Source organism: Triturus cristatus, chromosome 8 (assembly GCF_964204655.1).
Source record: "Triturus cristatus chromosome 8, aTriCri1.1, whole genome shotgun sequence".
Taxonomy (NCBI): Eukaryota; Metazoa; Chordata; class Amphibia; order Caudata; family Salamandridae; genus Triturus; species Triturus cristatus.
In genome coordinates this window covers 762,911,981-762,926,981 of record NC_140591.1, presented here as the reverse complement: position 1 = coordinate 762,926,981, position 15,001 = coordinate 762,911,981, and the positions used below count along the sequence as shown (strand labels likewise).

At 45.1% G+C, this 15,001-nt stretch overlaps 1 protein-coding gene across 1 annotated transcript in view; it reads right to left on the bottom strand.

Moving 5' to 3' along the window:
* The window catches only part of FANCB (FA complementation group B), a 367,346-nt gene that overhangs the window by 81,545 nt on the left and 270,800 nt on the right, over nucleotides 1-15,001 (bottom strand). Inside the window, exon 7 of the mRNA XM_085622200.1 lies at nucleotides 6,138-6,577. Coding sequence (XP_085478326.1) covers nucleotides 6,138-6,577 — 440 coding nt within the window. The remainder of the gene's footprint in view (nucleotides 1-6,137; nucleotides 6,578-15,001) is intronic.

Sequence of the window (15,001 nt, the reverse complement as noted above, 5' to 3'; positions counted from 1 at the left end):
GCGTCGACGCGTTTCGGTGGTGTATTGTGATAAAAACCACCTTCTTCAGGACTGACAATTTAAGATTCCTCCACAGAATACCTTTAACAAACGTCCATCACTGTCCCAAAGATATTGTTGACAGGCGGGTTGGCGGCTAGGATAATGCCTATCTTTGGCGTGTATCTTTTGTCTTGATCCAACAAGGTGGGGCCTCACTGCATACATGAGGTCATGTTCATTATCTCGACGTTTTTTAAAAAAAGCTTCGTAAAAGTAAGGCAGATCCCGAATCTATTTGGTTACTCTTCAGGGATGATACGATCTCCTATATGGTGATGCACAAATGGGTAATTTGTTGGGTTCCCAAAGCATTTATTTATGTGAGCCGTTCAATCAGGGCCAGAGAAATGTTTGTTTCGTTCACCCGAAGTTTTGGGTATTGCTGTGTCAATGACGGTACGCGTTCAAACAAACGTCGCACGATTCAGGATCGCCTAGGCGATCCTGAATCGTGCGACGCTTACGAAGCTTTTTTTAAAAAACGTCGAGATAATGAACATGACCTCATGTATGCAGTGAGGCCCCACCTTGTTGGATCAAGACAAAAGATACACGCCAAAGATAGGCATTATCCTAGCCGCCAACCCGCCTGTCAACAATATCTTTGGGACAGTGATGGACGTTTGTTAAAGGTATTCTGTGGAGGAATCTTAAATTGTCAGTCCTGAAGAAGGTGGTTTTTATCACAATACACCACCGAAACGCGTCGACGCATAGATTATTTGGTGGAATTTGTCACAGAACAGAACTCCGAGTAACTAGGGTGCATTGTCACCAGACTGTGTCTGTTTACTGGTATAACAAATCCACACATCCAAGATATAACCTGAATGTTTGTCATTGTTCCTCCTATTACACATCTACATGTATGTCTTTTTGTGGGGTTTCTTTTATTTTTAATTTATATTGAAAGTTTTGCTTTATAAATTATATGTGTCTTTTGACACAACGTACATATATATATTTTTTTACCTTACTGTCACGGTTGAGGTTTAAATTTTAGCCAATGTGTCTGATTCTTTTTTAATTTGTGATGTACTGTGATTATGTTATATGCTTTTTATCTTATTAATAAATTTAAATCAATGCTTTGTATGAATTAAAGAGTTCCTCTATTGATATTTTTCCAACACTACACGTTATATGGTTATTACCTTGTCCGAACGCTTGCGAGTGGGTGAATGGTATTAGGTTTTTTGTTGCAACATAAGTCTTTATGTCTGTACAAAGAGAAAATTATTTTTAACCTAACAGTTATTAGTGCTCTATCTCTTTGTACGTGATTGAGCCCCTCTCCTTGTTTTGCAAGCCAGATCCTCAGAGCCATCCCCGAGAAGGCTCGGTTACAGGTCCTTTTTTTCTTGAATTTTTAGGCCTCTGTTTTTAAACTGCACAGAGAATCTCTGCAGCATGTCACTTTAACGTAAATTACAAAACTATAGAGTGTTACCTTATCTCTGGGGCACTGCACAATAGAAAATGTAGCAGGCAACCTCATTAGCATAGTAAGTGTGCCAGCTTTGTTTTAAAATTAATGTGCAGTGCCGGAGATTAAAATGTTCTGCAAAACAATGCAATTTGAAAAATGATTTTGCTGGCACATTCCACATCAAAGGTCCACTGGCTCGGCTATGGATGATGATGAATGAAACATTCTGCAAATTTGATCAGCGCTAGCAGACTGGAGACAGCTGTCAAACCCCAGGCCCACTCGACTGACAGTAAAATACTTTTCAAATATCACTAGTTTTTGATTCATGTTAAATGTCTAATGTGCTTGGAAATGTAATTGTAGGAAAAGGCCCTTTTTGAACTGTAAGCCCCCACTTTTTGCCTGGTGTATGATGTGATTTCAAACTGAAAGTGCACTGGGTCTCTGCAAGCCAGGTTCCGGGTTCCACGATTGGCACAACTTCAGTCACCTCTGTAAGTCCCTAGTAAATGGTAACTCTGTTATCTAGGTCATTGGTACTGAAAAGGATACGCTGAGGCTGCAGCACCAATTGTGCCACCCCAGAGACCCCTCACCAAGACTATGCAAGCTGCCCTTGCAGGCTGAAAGTCTAGCTGCAGAGAAAATTGAAGAGTCGACATGGTACACAGTCCTGTGTGCCATGCCCCCCATGCACTGCATGAAGTATAGGTAAGTCACCCCTACTGCAGGCCATACAACCCTAAGGAAGGGTGCACTATATCTCATGAGTTGACATATCTGCATGAGCAGATATGACCCTACAATATCAAGTCCATTCTTGGATATTGTAAGTGCACAGGGAAGCCATATAGAGTACATGGGCGGGATATATCTGCATGAAGTGAAATTAAAATAAATGTATTTTTGTAAAGTGCAACGCTCACTCAAAAGAAAGCATACTGGTGCTGTGCTTGGAGTAGAGTACTATGGATTCCTGAGAGTGAGCCAGATAAAGTTACATTAGTGAGATGGAGAGGGAGTTGGGGTTCCAAAATAGCCAGGTTTTAAGTTATTTTTTAAACGCTGCTTTAGATCTGATGGTACGCATATTATTAGGAAGGAGGTTCCAAGCTCTAGAGCTTAAAACTGAAAAAGATTTTCCACCTCGCGATTTTACTTGAAACGTGAGAGGTTTCAAAAGATTCCGCAGATTGAGCAGATAGGACCTTACAATATCAAGTCCATTCTTGGATATTGTAAGTGCACAGGGAAGCCATAGAGAGTACATGGGCTAGATACTTGTCATTACGAGTTTCATAGCTCCATGATAGCTTCACTGTACCCTAAGACGTTTGGTACCAAACATCGTCTTAATAAATCCTCACTAATGCCAGTGATGGATTTAACGATACATGCACACAGGAGACCCTTTAGAGCGTCCCCTGAAAACCTACTAAGCACTGGGGTGGTCTCTGACTAGTCTTAGCCTGCCTGACACCACCACCCATGTTTATGACCTACTTGGGTGAGGGCCAGCACTCTCAGAGGCCAGGAAAAAAGCCTGCTCTGGGTAGAAGTGCTTCACACCTCCCCCAGGATAGGATGGCTTCCAAGACAGGAAGCTTCAAAGGTGATGCTGCCTTTGAAATGCGACCCAGACAGCTCCAGCTAGTGGAGGATCCCCACCTGCCCTTTCCTGCTCTACATTTGGCAGGAGGACAGGCGGGAAAATTAGGTAAATTTGGAGGTGGGTCCCATTCAGCCAGCATCACCCCTAAGGTGATCATCCCGAAGGGCAGGCGATGTGGACCCCACTTTTCATTTCCCTTCACCTTGGTTTGAGAGGGAAGTAGCTAATTAGGGTCAGGGTAGTACCCCTTTCCACAGGAAGTGGTCACTTAGAGGATGTAGTCAACCTAAAGGTAGGTAGCCCATTGACTACTACCTGTCACTCCCTTTAACACTCCTAAATTTAGTAATTAGGTGGCATCCCTGGACCCTGAACTTAGATTTGATGGACACAGAGAAGAAAAGGACAAAGAAGAGCAGCTGACCTGAAGACTGGAACCCTGCTGAAGAAAATTGGCGCCAAACCCTACCTGCTGCCTGAAGGACTCGACAATCGTGGTGTGCTGACTCGTCCTGCAACTGTGATGCCTCAGAGAACCCTGCAGCTCCTCCAGCCTACTACAAATCACCAAAGAACTCCCTTTGGAGTAGAGGTACTACTCCCCTGCAGTCCGCAGACACCGAACCAGCGAAGTCCGGTTTGTCGACTTGCTGCTCCCCATCGACTCCGACGCAGCACTCAAACCAATATTGGTACATCAGCTCTGGAGGATCAGATCTGTCTCTCCACCAAGTTTGAAGACACCAGGATCTACCGGAGCTGTACCACACCTACACCCGGTGTACCAGACCCCATGCAGCAAGACAAAGAGTCCACTCCGGACTCCAACTGCCTAGGATGCAAGCACCCGTCGGAGGACGTCAAGACACCTGAGACCCACATCATGAGTGGCCTAGCCAGTGCTTAATTTGAGCCGGAGCTTTGCGGTGCTAAGCAGTGGCACTTAATTGGTTTCCGGTGCTCGGCACCTAATTGTCAACACCATACTTGGGACAGTCCACCACATGGTGGCGCTGCTCATCTAATTTAGAGATGAGCAGAACAACGGTAGTTTAGGAATACAATGTACATTAAAATTGCTAATACCTCCCTCCCCAGCGATTCCTTTAGCTTTGGGGACCTGGAATAATCTGCACTGTCGCATTTACATGCGAGAGAGATCGTTAGTAGTTGTTTTGGCAGCGATAACAAGGGCGATGGGTGGTGCAAGCTGCAGTGGCCTCCTGGTCAGAGCCCTGGCACTTAATATTTTACAAACGAAGCACTGGGCCCAGCTGTCCCGAAATCGCCTCTCCAAGCTGCCTGCTCCTGACCGCAAAGACATCCTCACATGTGCCGCCCGGCTGACCTATCTGCTCAGCACCAGGCCGACCGGCCTTGGTAATGGCGATCCAGCTGTGCTACTGTGGTCCTGAGGCCCTTGCGACCTGCTTCCTCAAGTGGTACCCCTCGGACTTGCCTATAAGTCCCTATGTGCAGTGTATTTTCAGGTGGCCCCCTTCTTCGTAGCGCATCAGTTACCAATGACCTCAGCACCTTGCTCCTGACCGAACCTGGGACGCTCTTGAGAATCCGCTGGTGGAACATTAGGCCAGGCCTCGCTACCTACTTAAATTCTGAAGGTGAACCTTAAAGTCCAACTGTGAGATTTTATATGCATTTTCCTCTTTTCGCCCGTTGACTTCAATGGTGCGTAATAGCGCACAAAAGTAATTCATTTTGCGAACTTGAAAAATTAATAACTTAAAAAGTACTTACCGTAGTAGAGCAAAGTTCTTGGTCTGAAAAAATACATTAAAATCTGTGTTATTTTTATAAATTGGTTTCGGATTTATTCTTGAGTGTGTGTCTCATTTATTGCCTCTGTGAGTACAACAAATGCTTAGAACTACCCTCTGATAAGCCTAACTGCTCGCTCACACTACCACAAACAGAGTGTTGGTATTATCTATTTTTGCCTCTGAATCCGAATCTGGGTCTCGCTCAGTGCTTAATTTGAGCCAGTGATTTCCGGAGCTCAGCGCCGGCCCTTAATTCTTAGCACCGGTGCTTGTGGCAGTCTGACACATGGTGGCGCTGTCTGCCAAATTTGGGTATGTGCACAATAACAGCTGTTTATTAATTTAATATACATTAATAATCACTAACAGGTGCCACCCAAGCCATTCTTATATATTTGGGGGTCTTGTATAGAATGAACTGTCACACTTGTAAGAGTTTGATGGTGAGTAGTTGTATTGGCAGCACAGCAAAGGCAATGAATGATGTAAGCTGGCCTGTCCTCCTGACTAGGGCCCTGGCACTTACTGTTTTAGAAATTAACCACTGGTCTCATGGACTCTCTGGGCAGTGTGTTTCATTTTAGTGCACTATATAGAGAGCCAGTGTCCTACAGTAATATTACAATATCTATTATACCCAAATGTTAAACTGATACAAACCCAGCTTTTTGAGGAACTATGTGATCAGAATGCAAGTTACAGTTTAAATCCTGCCACATGTCCCGACTACTTCATCTTCTGAAGCCTTTTAAAACGAGTCTCAGTTAGTAAATTAACTCATGTTATTTCATGCCAGCCAGATGTCTGTAAATTGAACATTTGCTGCTGACATACGCCGTGATCTACAGGTGACAATTTCGAACTCAAGCAAGAACAGCTCAGCCTTCCATCCTTCAAAGGTCAGTAAATTGAGCACAATTATTATACGAGGATAGTATTAATACTTGCTATTTACAGTGCCAATATTGAGCAGATGTGCAGCTTGAGGCGCTCTTTAAAACAACGTACTTTTATCACTTACAGCACTTCAACGTGGCGGGCTATGGCACTAAGCTCCAAGACTGTATTTCTAATATTTGCTACAAAACAACGTTCCTTCTCTATGAAAAACATTCACATGTTTTTGGTTTGTAATATTTGGAACACTTGCTAGTTTTGAAGGTCATTGTTTTTTAAAACTGAATTTGTCAAGGACTGTGGAAAGCAGCGGATTTGCACACAGTATTAGCTTAATTCACGGCTTTAACATTACACGTTTTATTTTAATTACCTGTGCAGTAGTCCGGTGACAGAGTAGCAGAATGCTTCCCTTCGACAACATCTTCCAGTCGTACAGAAATTCTGCCACACGGTACAGTCAGTCTTTCGTGAGACTCTGAACATCCGTTTTGATGTCGTGCTTTTATGGCATGCAGCAGCACAAGGCAGGTGACATTCCGGAGCGCGAGCAGTGGTGACAGCTCGGTCACAGCGGTGACCGTCCGCGCCCAATCAGGCGGCGCCTCGGACGGGAGTCTCGCGGTGGAATCGCGCGCGAGGGCCTCGTTGCTCTGGTGACCCAGTTTTACTCTCTTCGCCAGCGGTTCCATTTGGCGTGCGGAGACGGAAAGCTTGGTCAGCTTGAGTGCATCACTGTGACACACGGTAACTTGGGAGACAGGATGGGAGCCTCGCTCCATCAGAAGGGATAAACTCACATCACTCAATGATCTGTAAAAAACACACACAAAAACATTAAAAACAGGCAATTTCTGTAACAGGCACGGGTTTTACAGTACGATTAAAATCAGAAGTAAATTCTAATTTCCAGCGGACATTCAAAGTCTGTTGCACTTCCCTCTGGGTTTTAATTAAAATAAACGGTTGTTCTCCTGATGATGGAGCAAAGGAGGAGTTCAGCTTCAGTGGGTTTTTAGGCCTCATTTAATGCTGCCTAGATGGGACAGGTAACTCGCACCTTACCAGCCCAGAAATTAAAGAGCAGGTATTTGCTAAGAAAGCGCCCTGGGCGAGCCAAGTGTTTCGCCCTTCCTTATGTTTTCTCCTCTGCTCTTCTCTATCTCTCCATTAAGCGCTATAAATATCAGGTATTACTTGGGAGGGAGTAACGTCGTTTATGCAGTGCAAGAAGATAAGGAACAGGGACCGGCGGCCAGGAACAAAACAAATATTAAAATAAGTTCTGTGGGAAAGCTAAGTACGCCCGTTTGAAATTAGGCACCCTGGGCCTTTGGCTAGCTCGCCCATGCCAAAAGCCGGTCTTGCGAAATTACTACAAACACACCAGATGTTTTTCACACCGAAATGTCACCTGTTCTCAGCATGTGAAATCTCTGGGAGAAAACAAGGAATTGCCATAGGAATCGGATGCACAATTACCAATAGCCTGGTGATTCCTCATTTAGAAGGTGACCCAAAGGATCCTATTGGCAATAAGTAGCTGACTCCATACTCTGAGCTACCAGCACTTCTAGCATTGGGCACTAGATATGTTGGCGTCACCGTGTACTTATGGATCTTTATATTTATAACTTCATTCTAATTCAGCATAGCCAATGCATTACCCTAATTCTCACCCTATACCTCTCTCAATATATCCTCTACATCCACTCTCATTCATCTCAAACCCCTTACCACTACTAAGATCCCCAAAATAGCCCTTTCTAGATTTATCCCACTCTAACCCTCCTTGCACCATCTGACACCTCTTTTACTATACCGATCCCCCAAAACAAGCCTTTCTAAACTCATCCCTCTGACTCTTCCCCGCCACATCCCTTTTTACTCATCTCAAGCCACCCACTACTGCTATGACCTTCCCCCCAAAAATAAAGTCTAAATCCTTCAATATCTCGTTTGTCGTACACATCTTTATTATGACTGCAATTTTGACTGCCCGAATCACTTTACCAGCGGGCCCCTTGGCATGTGTGGGAACTGGGCAATTGTCTGCTTTGCCCATGCCTTAAAATGTCTCTGCCTTCCCATGGTAGTAAATGAAGGGGTACGCTCCAATTGTTAATCGGGAAAAAAGGGAAGGGTTCTCTCAATGGAGAAAAACCTTTTACCATTCGAGGGAAAAACTGTTTTTGCCTTTTTTTTAAGTACTTATGAACATTTCTGCCATGCGCGCAATCCACAGTAGAACGCTTACTTGCTCGCTCACTAGATCAGAGTGGAAAACTAAGTACCGCAAAGATTTCCCTGGAATACTATTTTTTTTTTTAACAACTTCATTTAGAATTTGCATCGTCATCATGACAACAGTGCATTACTTCAACAGTAAGCTCATGCATGTAAGAAGATTACACTTCCAAGTAGAGTCCTTATTAAGAGCCTTTGAGTCCCTGAAAATGTGTAAATCAATGCACATTGTAGGTGTAAATCTATGCGGTGTAAATTTAGGATTTTTCTGTGACTCGGGCTCTTTGTCTATATGTCAAAATACAAAAATAAACAATGCAGAAGAATCATGCTACACCAGTCCATACAAAGGCAACAACTACTTAAATCCAACAACTAAAATAACTCTCTTTGTGACTGACACGTCTCATACCGATACATAACATGCCTTTCCAGGGCTGGCCTTTACAATGTGGGTGGTTTGTGTTGTTTTGAATCAAAAGCCGTCTCACATACATACAGTAGACTTTTGTGCTGGGCCTGTGTTACTCCTTTCAGTACCAAGTTGTTTGCACAAAAGCCCACTTTTGCCTACAGTGCAGATATACTTATTTATGTCAAACAACAAACACCTGAACGCCAAACATGGAAATGCTGCCTTGAAGGCCCTGAGTCTAGCAATAACCAAATTGGTTTGTTTTCAAAGAGAATCAATGCCAACATAAGATTTACAATGACATGTTACTTTGTATTTGTATAGCAAAACGTTCTCCACTTATGCGGCCTACAGGTGCTATGTGTAGACATTGCCATAGAGTTGTGATTCATTCAGCAGAGATGTTCAGTGTCCTTGTTGGTGTGGTTTGGTGATTAGTAGGGTGTTGGTTTTAGTTACGTATGTATTCTGTAAGTGGGGCATCTTGTAACTTTCCAACCTAACCTGTGCGACTGTTGCATGTGTAGTGGTTTGTCTTTGCATCGTGGTTCGGAGTGGAGGGGTTTCAACCATGAGGTTCTCCACCTAACTAACCTCTGTTAGCTATGACAGTACTTGTTGTGTAGTGGCAATGGAACTAACGGCCTTATAAAGAACCCAGGTGGCCACTTAGAATCTTTTTATGTACAGTGCTTGTTGATATTCTGTTTCTCATCCAGGGTGTATTGTTTCTGATCTATGACCTAAGGGAATCATGCCTTCCTGAATTTTGCTTCCCTGTTTCCATGTAGATATAACCAGTGGCGGCTCCTCCGCTAAGGCGTAAGAGCATCGCCCCACTGCTCAAAGGGAAAAATAAAATTATAATAACGTATCGTTATTATCATTTTATTTTTGCTAATGAAGTCAGTGGCTCTTGGGGCAGGCCAGAGCAGGGGGAGGAGTGGTTTGCACTCTTTAAGTGCGCAAACAGTCCTGCTCACTTTGCATGTTCCTCACCAGGCTTGCTTTAAACAGCCTGTTAAGGAACATGCAAAGCCTCCCAGTCCCCGTCTGAGTGCCGTGGGTCAGCGCTCAGACCAATCACAACGCTGCTACAGCATTGTGTATTGCTATGGGGAGCCTGGGAGCCCAAGTACTTCCTCCTGCTTCCTGCTGCTGGCGGAGACAGGAAGAAGAGGACAGAGGAGCGGCGGCAGCCGGCCAGCCCAGGTACGTGTTTTTTTTCAAATTTCCCCCGTGCCCCCCCACCACAACTCCTGATCGGTAGCAGCCGCTATTGGCTACAACAGGTAGGTCTCCATGTTGCACATGTTCCACTGTTTTTGAGCGTAGTACTCCTATGCTGTTCCTTCTGGTGTGTTGTGGACCCAATGTTGCACAGTGTACGCATTACATTTGTAGTGTATCCTCCGTACCAAAGTCATCCTGTCCTCTTGTTGTTTTGTCTTGCATGTCTCATAACGGCTGTCTGTATGGTTCTCTTTCTCCAGGGCACCCTCTTCACTGGCTCCATCTGTGAGAATACAAAGCCTCAAGAAAGTGTGGTCCAGACTGTGGGCTAGATAAATGTATGTACAGACAGCCAAAAGGACAGAAGAGACAGGCAGATAAGAATATGGATATTTATGCAACCATCCACGGATAGCTCATTAAAGAAAGGCATAGTTCTGTTGTCTATAAGAGGTGAATGGTAGCTTTGTTGTTTAAGACAGGTGAGTGATGGCTCCACTGCCTGCACTGAGCGAGTAATCCATCAGATGAGCAAGGGATTGATCTGCCAAAGGTGACGGACAGCTGGGTTGTCTACCACGTGTAAGGAGGAAGGCAGCTGATATGGGCATGGCTCTTTTGTCAATAGCAAGTGATGTGGGCTGTTGCACTGATCCCTGGGCTGGTGACAGTCCAAACCCTGCCCTAGATCACCAGTGTTCTCTGTACTCTGCCTAGGATAATTACAGAAACAGGCACATATTGGTAAACTGTGGCTGAGTCATAGGCTATGATACACTATGTGCCTGTGACTGTTATCAATCCAGGACCATAAAGAAACAAAGCAAAACCATATGACAGACAGGCCACCGACGAAAGAGACATTTACGTGGCGAAGGACTAGCAGGAGAACCAAGAGTAAGCTGCCTGCCTTTGCTAAAGAGTCTCTACCCCTAGCTTCCCACAGTAACTGTTCAAACATGATAATCGGCTACCTTACAAAACATGGCATGCACACCAAGAAGACCCACCTATGTTTCAAATATAAAAAAGATTGACCCTCCACCAGTCACACCCTAGAAAATCACTGACCCACCAGGGTTGGAAGACCACACTACAAATACCAAGAGACCATCAGACTGCCAACAAGCATTACAAATGGCAGTGTAGTCCTTAAATGTAATCAAAGGCACGACACGCTAAGGAATAACCACAAAGAACCCAAGAACAGGCCATCCAAAGTCAAGAAAGTTACAAAAGTTGTAGTTTACAACTGTTAGAAAATGTAGTTGCTGCTTCTTAACTTTGACTTTGCCACTGTCTGAGTCTCACAATGAACTAGTTCTTCCTCCATCTATCTAGGAATGGATCCAGACATCTATGTTTGAAGCATGACTGAACTATGCTGTTTTTACTCAGAAAAGTACTATTACCACCACCTGACCAGCAAATCACACCTGTTTGTAGTCTGGTAGACCATCAATACCACTCAACTATGGCTCAGAAACATCCTAGGTATTCCAACGCAACGTCGAGAACACTGACATGACATGAACTGCTAATCCTATTGCCATTCTAGTACAGCCTTTTTTATGATCTACCTGTCTCAAGCATTCCACAAGTGACTTAGAAAAGCCTTATCGGAGGTCTTGCAGCAGTACAGCCGTGGGTCACACGCAGCATCAACATGGCCCAGACTCAGTCCTGTGACAGCACATCCAAGGTCCCTTTACACAAGACATGGACTTTTCCCTGCTCTACTGAAGATACAAGATTTGGAACTGACTCTGAAAAAGAAGAGTTCAAAAACTCAGTAAAAAATGTCCAGGTCCCTCAAAGGCAGTCTTTGGAAGTCAATGATTACTTCTAACGTCACCTCTGACTCCATTATCACTCCTCCACCGAGGCATAACTGTGCATAGTGGAACATTGAGCACAAACTATCACAAGCATTGGCAAGTTGGACTATCTCAAAGTGTACTGACATGTATGCCATCAGACATCTAAAGCTGTTGCTAACTTCCTGGACATGACAGCAGCCAATGTGTGTCCCCTGAGTCTCCAGACAGGTTACACTATGAACGTGAGTGATAACGTTCTAGTTCAACCAGCATCTTTAATCAGGGAGCAACATGTGTCCTGTTGAATGGCTTTGAGACTATGGTAGGCATACAGCAGTGTCCTATTTATTTTGATCTCACCTGCTGTACTACATATCCCACATTTTATTTTTGGCAGGAATGTAGTGTCAAAGAGGACACAGACCCACCAGGGTAGGAAGACCACCTTACAGATATCAAAAGACCACCAGACTGCCAACAAGCATTACAAGTGGCAGTGTAGTCCTTAAATGTAATCAAAGGCACAACACGCTAAGGAATAACCACAAAGAACCCAAGAACAGGCCATCAAAAGTCAAGAAGTTAAGAAAGTTACAAAAGTTGTAGTTTACAACTGTTAGAAAATGTAGTTGCTGCTTCTTACCTTTGACTTTGCGACTTTCGCAGCCTCACAATGAACTAGTTCTTCATCCATCTATCTAGGGATGGATCCAGACATCTATGTTGGAAGCATGACTGAACTCTGATGTTTTTCTCAGAAAAGTACTAATACCACCACCTGACCAGCAAATCACACCTGTTTGTAGTCTGGTGGACCATCAATACCACTTAACTATGGCTCAGAAGCATCCTTGGCATTCCAATGCAACGTCCAGAACACTGACATTTGAACCGCTAATTCTATTGCCATTCTAGTACAGCCTTTTTGATGATCTACCTGTCTCAAGCATTCCACAAGTTACTTAGAAAAGCCTTATCGGAGGTCTTGCAGCAGTATAGCCGTGGCTCACTCGCATCCTCAACATAGCCTAGACTCAGTCCTGTGACGGCACATCCAAGGTCCTCTTTACACAAGACATGGACTTTTCACTGCTCTACTGAAGATACAAGATTTGGAACTGACCCTGAAAAAGAAGAGTTTAAAAACTCTGTAAAAAATGTCCAGGTCCCTCAAAGGCAGTCTTTGGAAGTCAAAGATCACTTCTAACGTCACTTCTGACTCCAGCATCCCCCCTCCACCGATGCACAGCTCTGCAAAGTGGGACATTGGGCACAAATTATCACAAGCATCGGCAAGTTGGGCTATCTCAAAGTCTCCTGACATGTATGCCATCAGACTTCTAAAGCTGTTGCCAACATCCTTTTTTAATTTTTTTTTTTTATTGAACGCTTGCAGTAATAGCACAACTGGCCCCATTACTGGGACAACAATATCATCATTGTGATTAGTGATACAAACAATTTTTTTGTCCTGTTGACGAAAGAGTCAAAGATACAGAACAAGGAACAACCCGCAAAACATCAAGAGGCCCCCCCCTCCCGCTCCCCTCCCGACACTTATAAATGAAGAGACATCTTACAGATGTTGAATCCAGATCATAGTGAACACTCATAATTAGTAAAACATAAAGTGTGTTCCAGTTCCAACATTTCCTGGCAAGGCATAAGAAAAAACAACAGTGTACAGAAAAAGAAATGACGACACATAGGTCCCCAACTGTTCTTTACAATAAACGAAGTCGCAGATCCATTTCTTTACAGTGGGAGTAGTGGCAGCACCCCAACATTGGGCTACAGCTCTTTTTGCCAATAAAGTAGAAAGAGCGACAATTAGCTGGTTGCAAGGCTTGAGACTCCGCACATCGCCCAGTAGGCATATCAACGGCTCACATCTCACACGTTCTAACACCACTTCCGAGAGCACACTCATCACTCAAGTCCAAAATACCAAAATCCCTGTTCACTGCCACGCCATGTGCAGAAAATTGGCATCAGCCTGCCCGCACCTCACACCACAAGCTGAGTTACGCAACCCAAACCTATGTCATTGCAATGGGGTATAGTACAGTTGGTGCAAGCATTTGAAGGGGACTATTCAGAGGTTGCAATTCGCCATCAGGCGCCCTGTCAACGCACAGCAGGACTTCCATTGTTCTAGAGATAGTGTGGACCCCAGCGCAGCATTCCACTTAAGATATGAGGGCTATTCACCTGGCTCTCTTTCTCTTAAGGACGCATTGTACAGCTTGGTGATCAGGCCCCTTCTCTCCGCCCCACCAGCACCGCCCGCAGTGCCAGCAGCATCTGTAGTTCAGTCGGAAAGCAAGGGTAGATATCTCTAATTGCTTGCTGCACTCTTAGTAGGTGAAACCACACATCATGCCGCGATCCTGACACCCTTGTGCGTCTTGTAACAAACGGAACTGGCCCTGCTTATACAGGTCTCCCATCTGCGTAATCCCAGCAGCCGCTAGCGCCCGCTGAGCCGGTTGCTCCTGTGCCGCCGAAATATCAGGATGCGCAGCTATTGGCAGCATCGGGGCGTATAGGTAATCCAGCTGTGCCCGTTTAGAAAGGGCCCGTCAAACCCAAGCGGTGCACTGCACCGGGTTGATTTCTGTCCTGGGGCCCCCACCTCTCCCAGAGAGCACCGCCGCCACAAGTGGCAGCGGGAATACTGCGTCGGCCTCGATCGCTGTATGGGGCTGAAATTGCTGCAGGAAAAACCAATAATGCGCAAACTGCGCTTGTGCGCACAGGTAGTATAGCTGCAGATCAGGAGCCTCAAACCCTCCCCGGTCGAATGGCTGCACAAGAACACCCCAGCTGCATCTGGGCTTCTTACCCCCCCCCCCCATATGAATGGGAGCAAGGCAGACTGAATCGTCTTAAACAGCGCGATGTTCAGCCGTATGGAAATATTCATGAACAAATAGAGAAGTTTGGGTAGTATAGCCATCTTCACCACCGCAATCCGGTCCGCAAGCGATAGAGGCAACCGGGCCCACCCTTCTGCCTGATCAGTGATCCATGCAACAACTCTGCCATAGTTCACAGTAATACCCTGATCAGGGTCTCTGTGCAACCAAATCCCCAGGTATTTCCCAGGTTCCTGAGTCCAGGTCAGAGGGAAGTCCAGCTTAACCTCACGCGTGCCCGCCGTCAACGGTAACACCATAGACTTCACCCAATTAATCCCTAGGCCAGAGTATCTCTCAAATTTGACATACTAACGGAGCAGTTCCGGTAGGTAGGTAGCCGGTTCCCGAACATATAACCGCATGTCATCGGCATATAACGAGACCACAAGTGGTCTCTGCCAGAATCGTAGTGCAGCTGAGGCATGCTGCTGGCGCAACTTACAAGCCAGAGGTTTCAGCACCAACGCAAAAAGCATCGGCGACATGGGCAACCCTGTTGTGTGCCTCTACCGATGGGAAATGCCGAGGACACCCAAGCATTGATGCGTACTCTCGCTACGGGTTCAATGTACAGAACTCTAATCCACTGAAGAAAGAACTG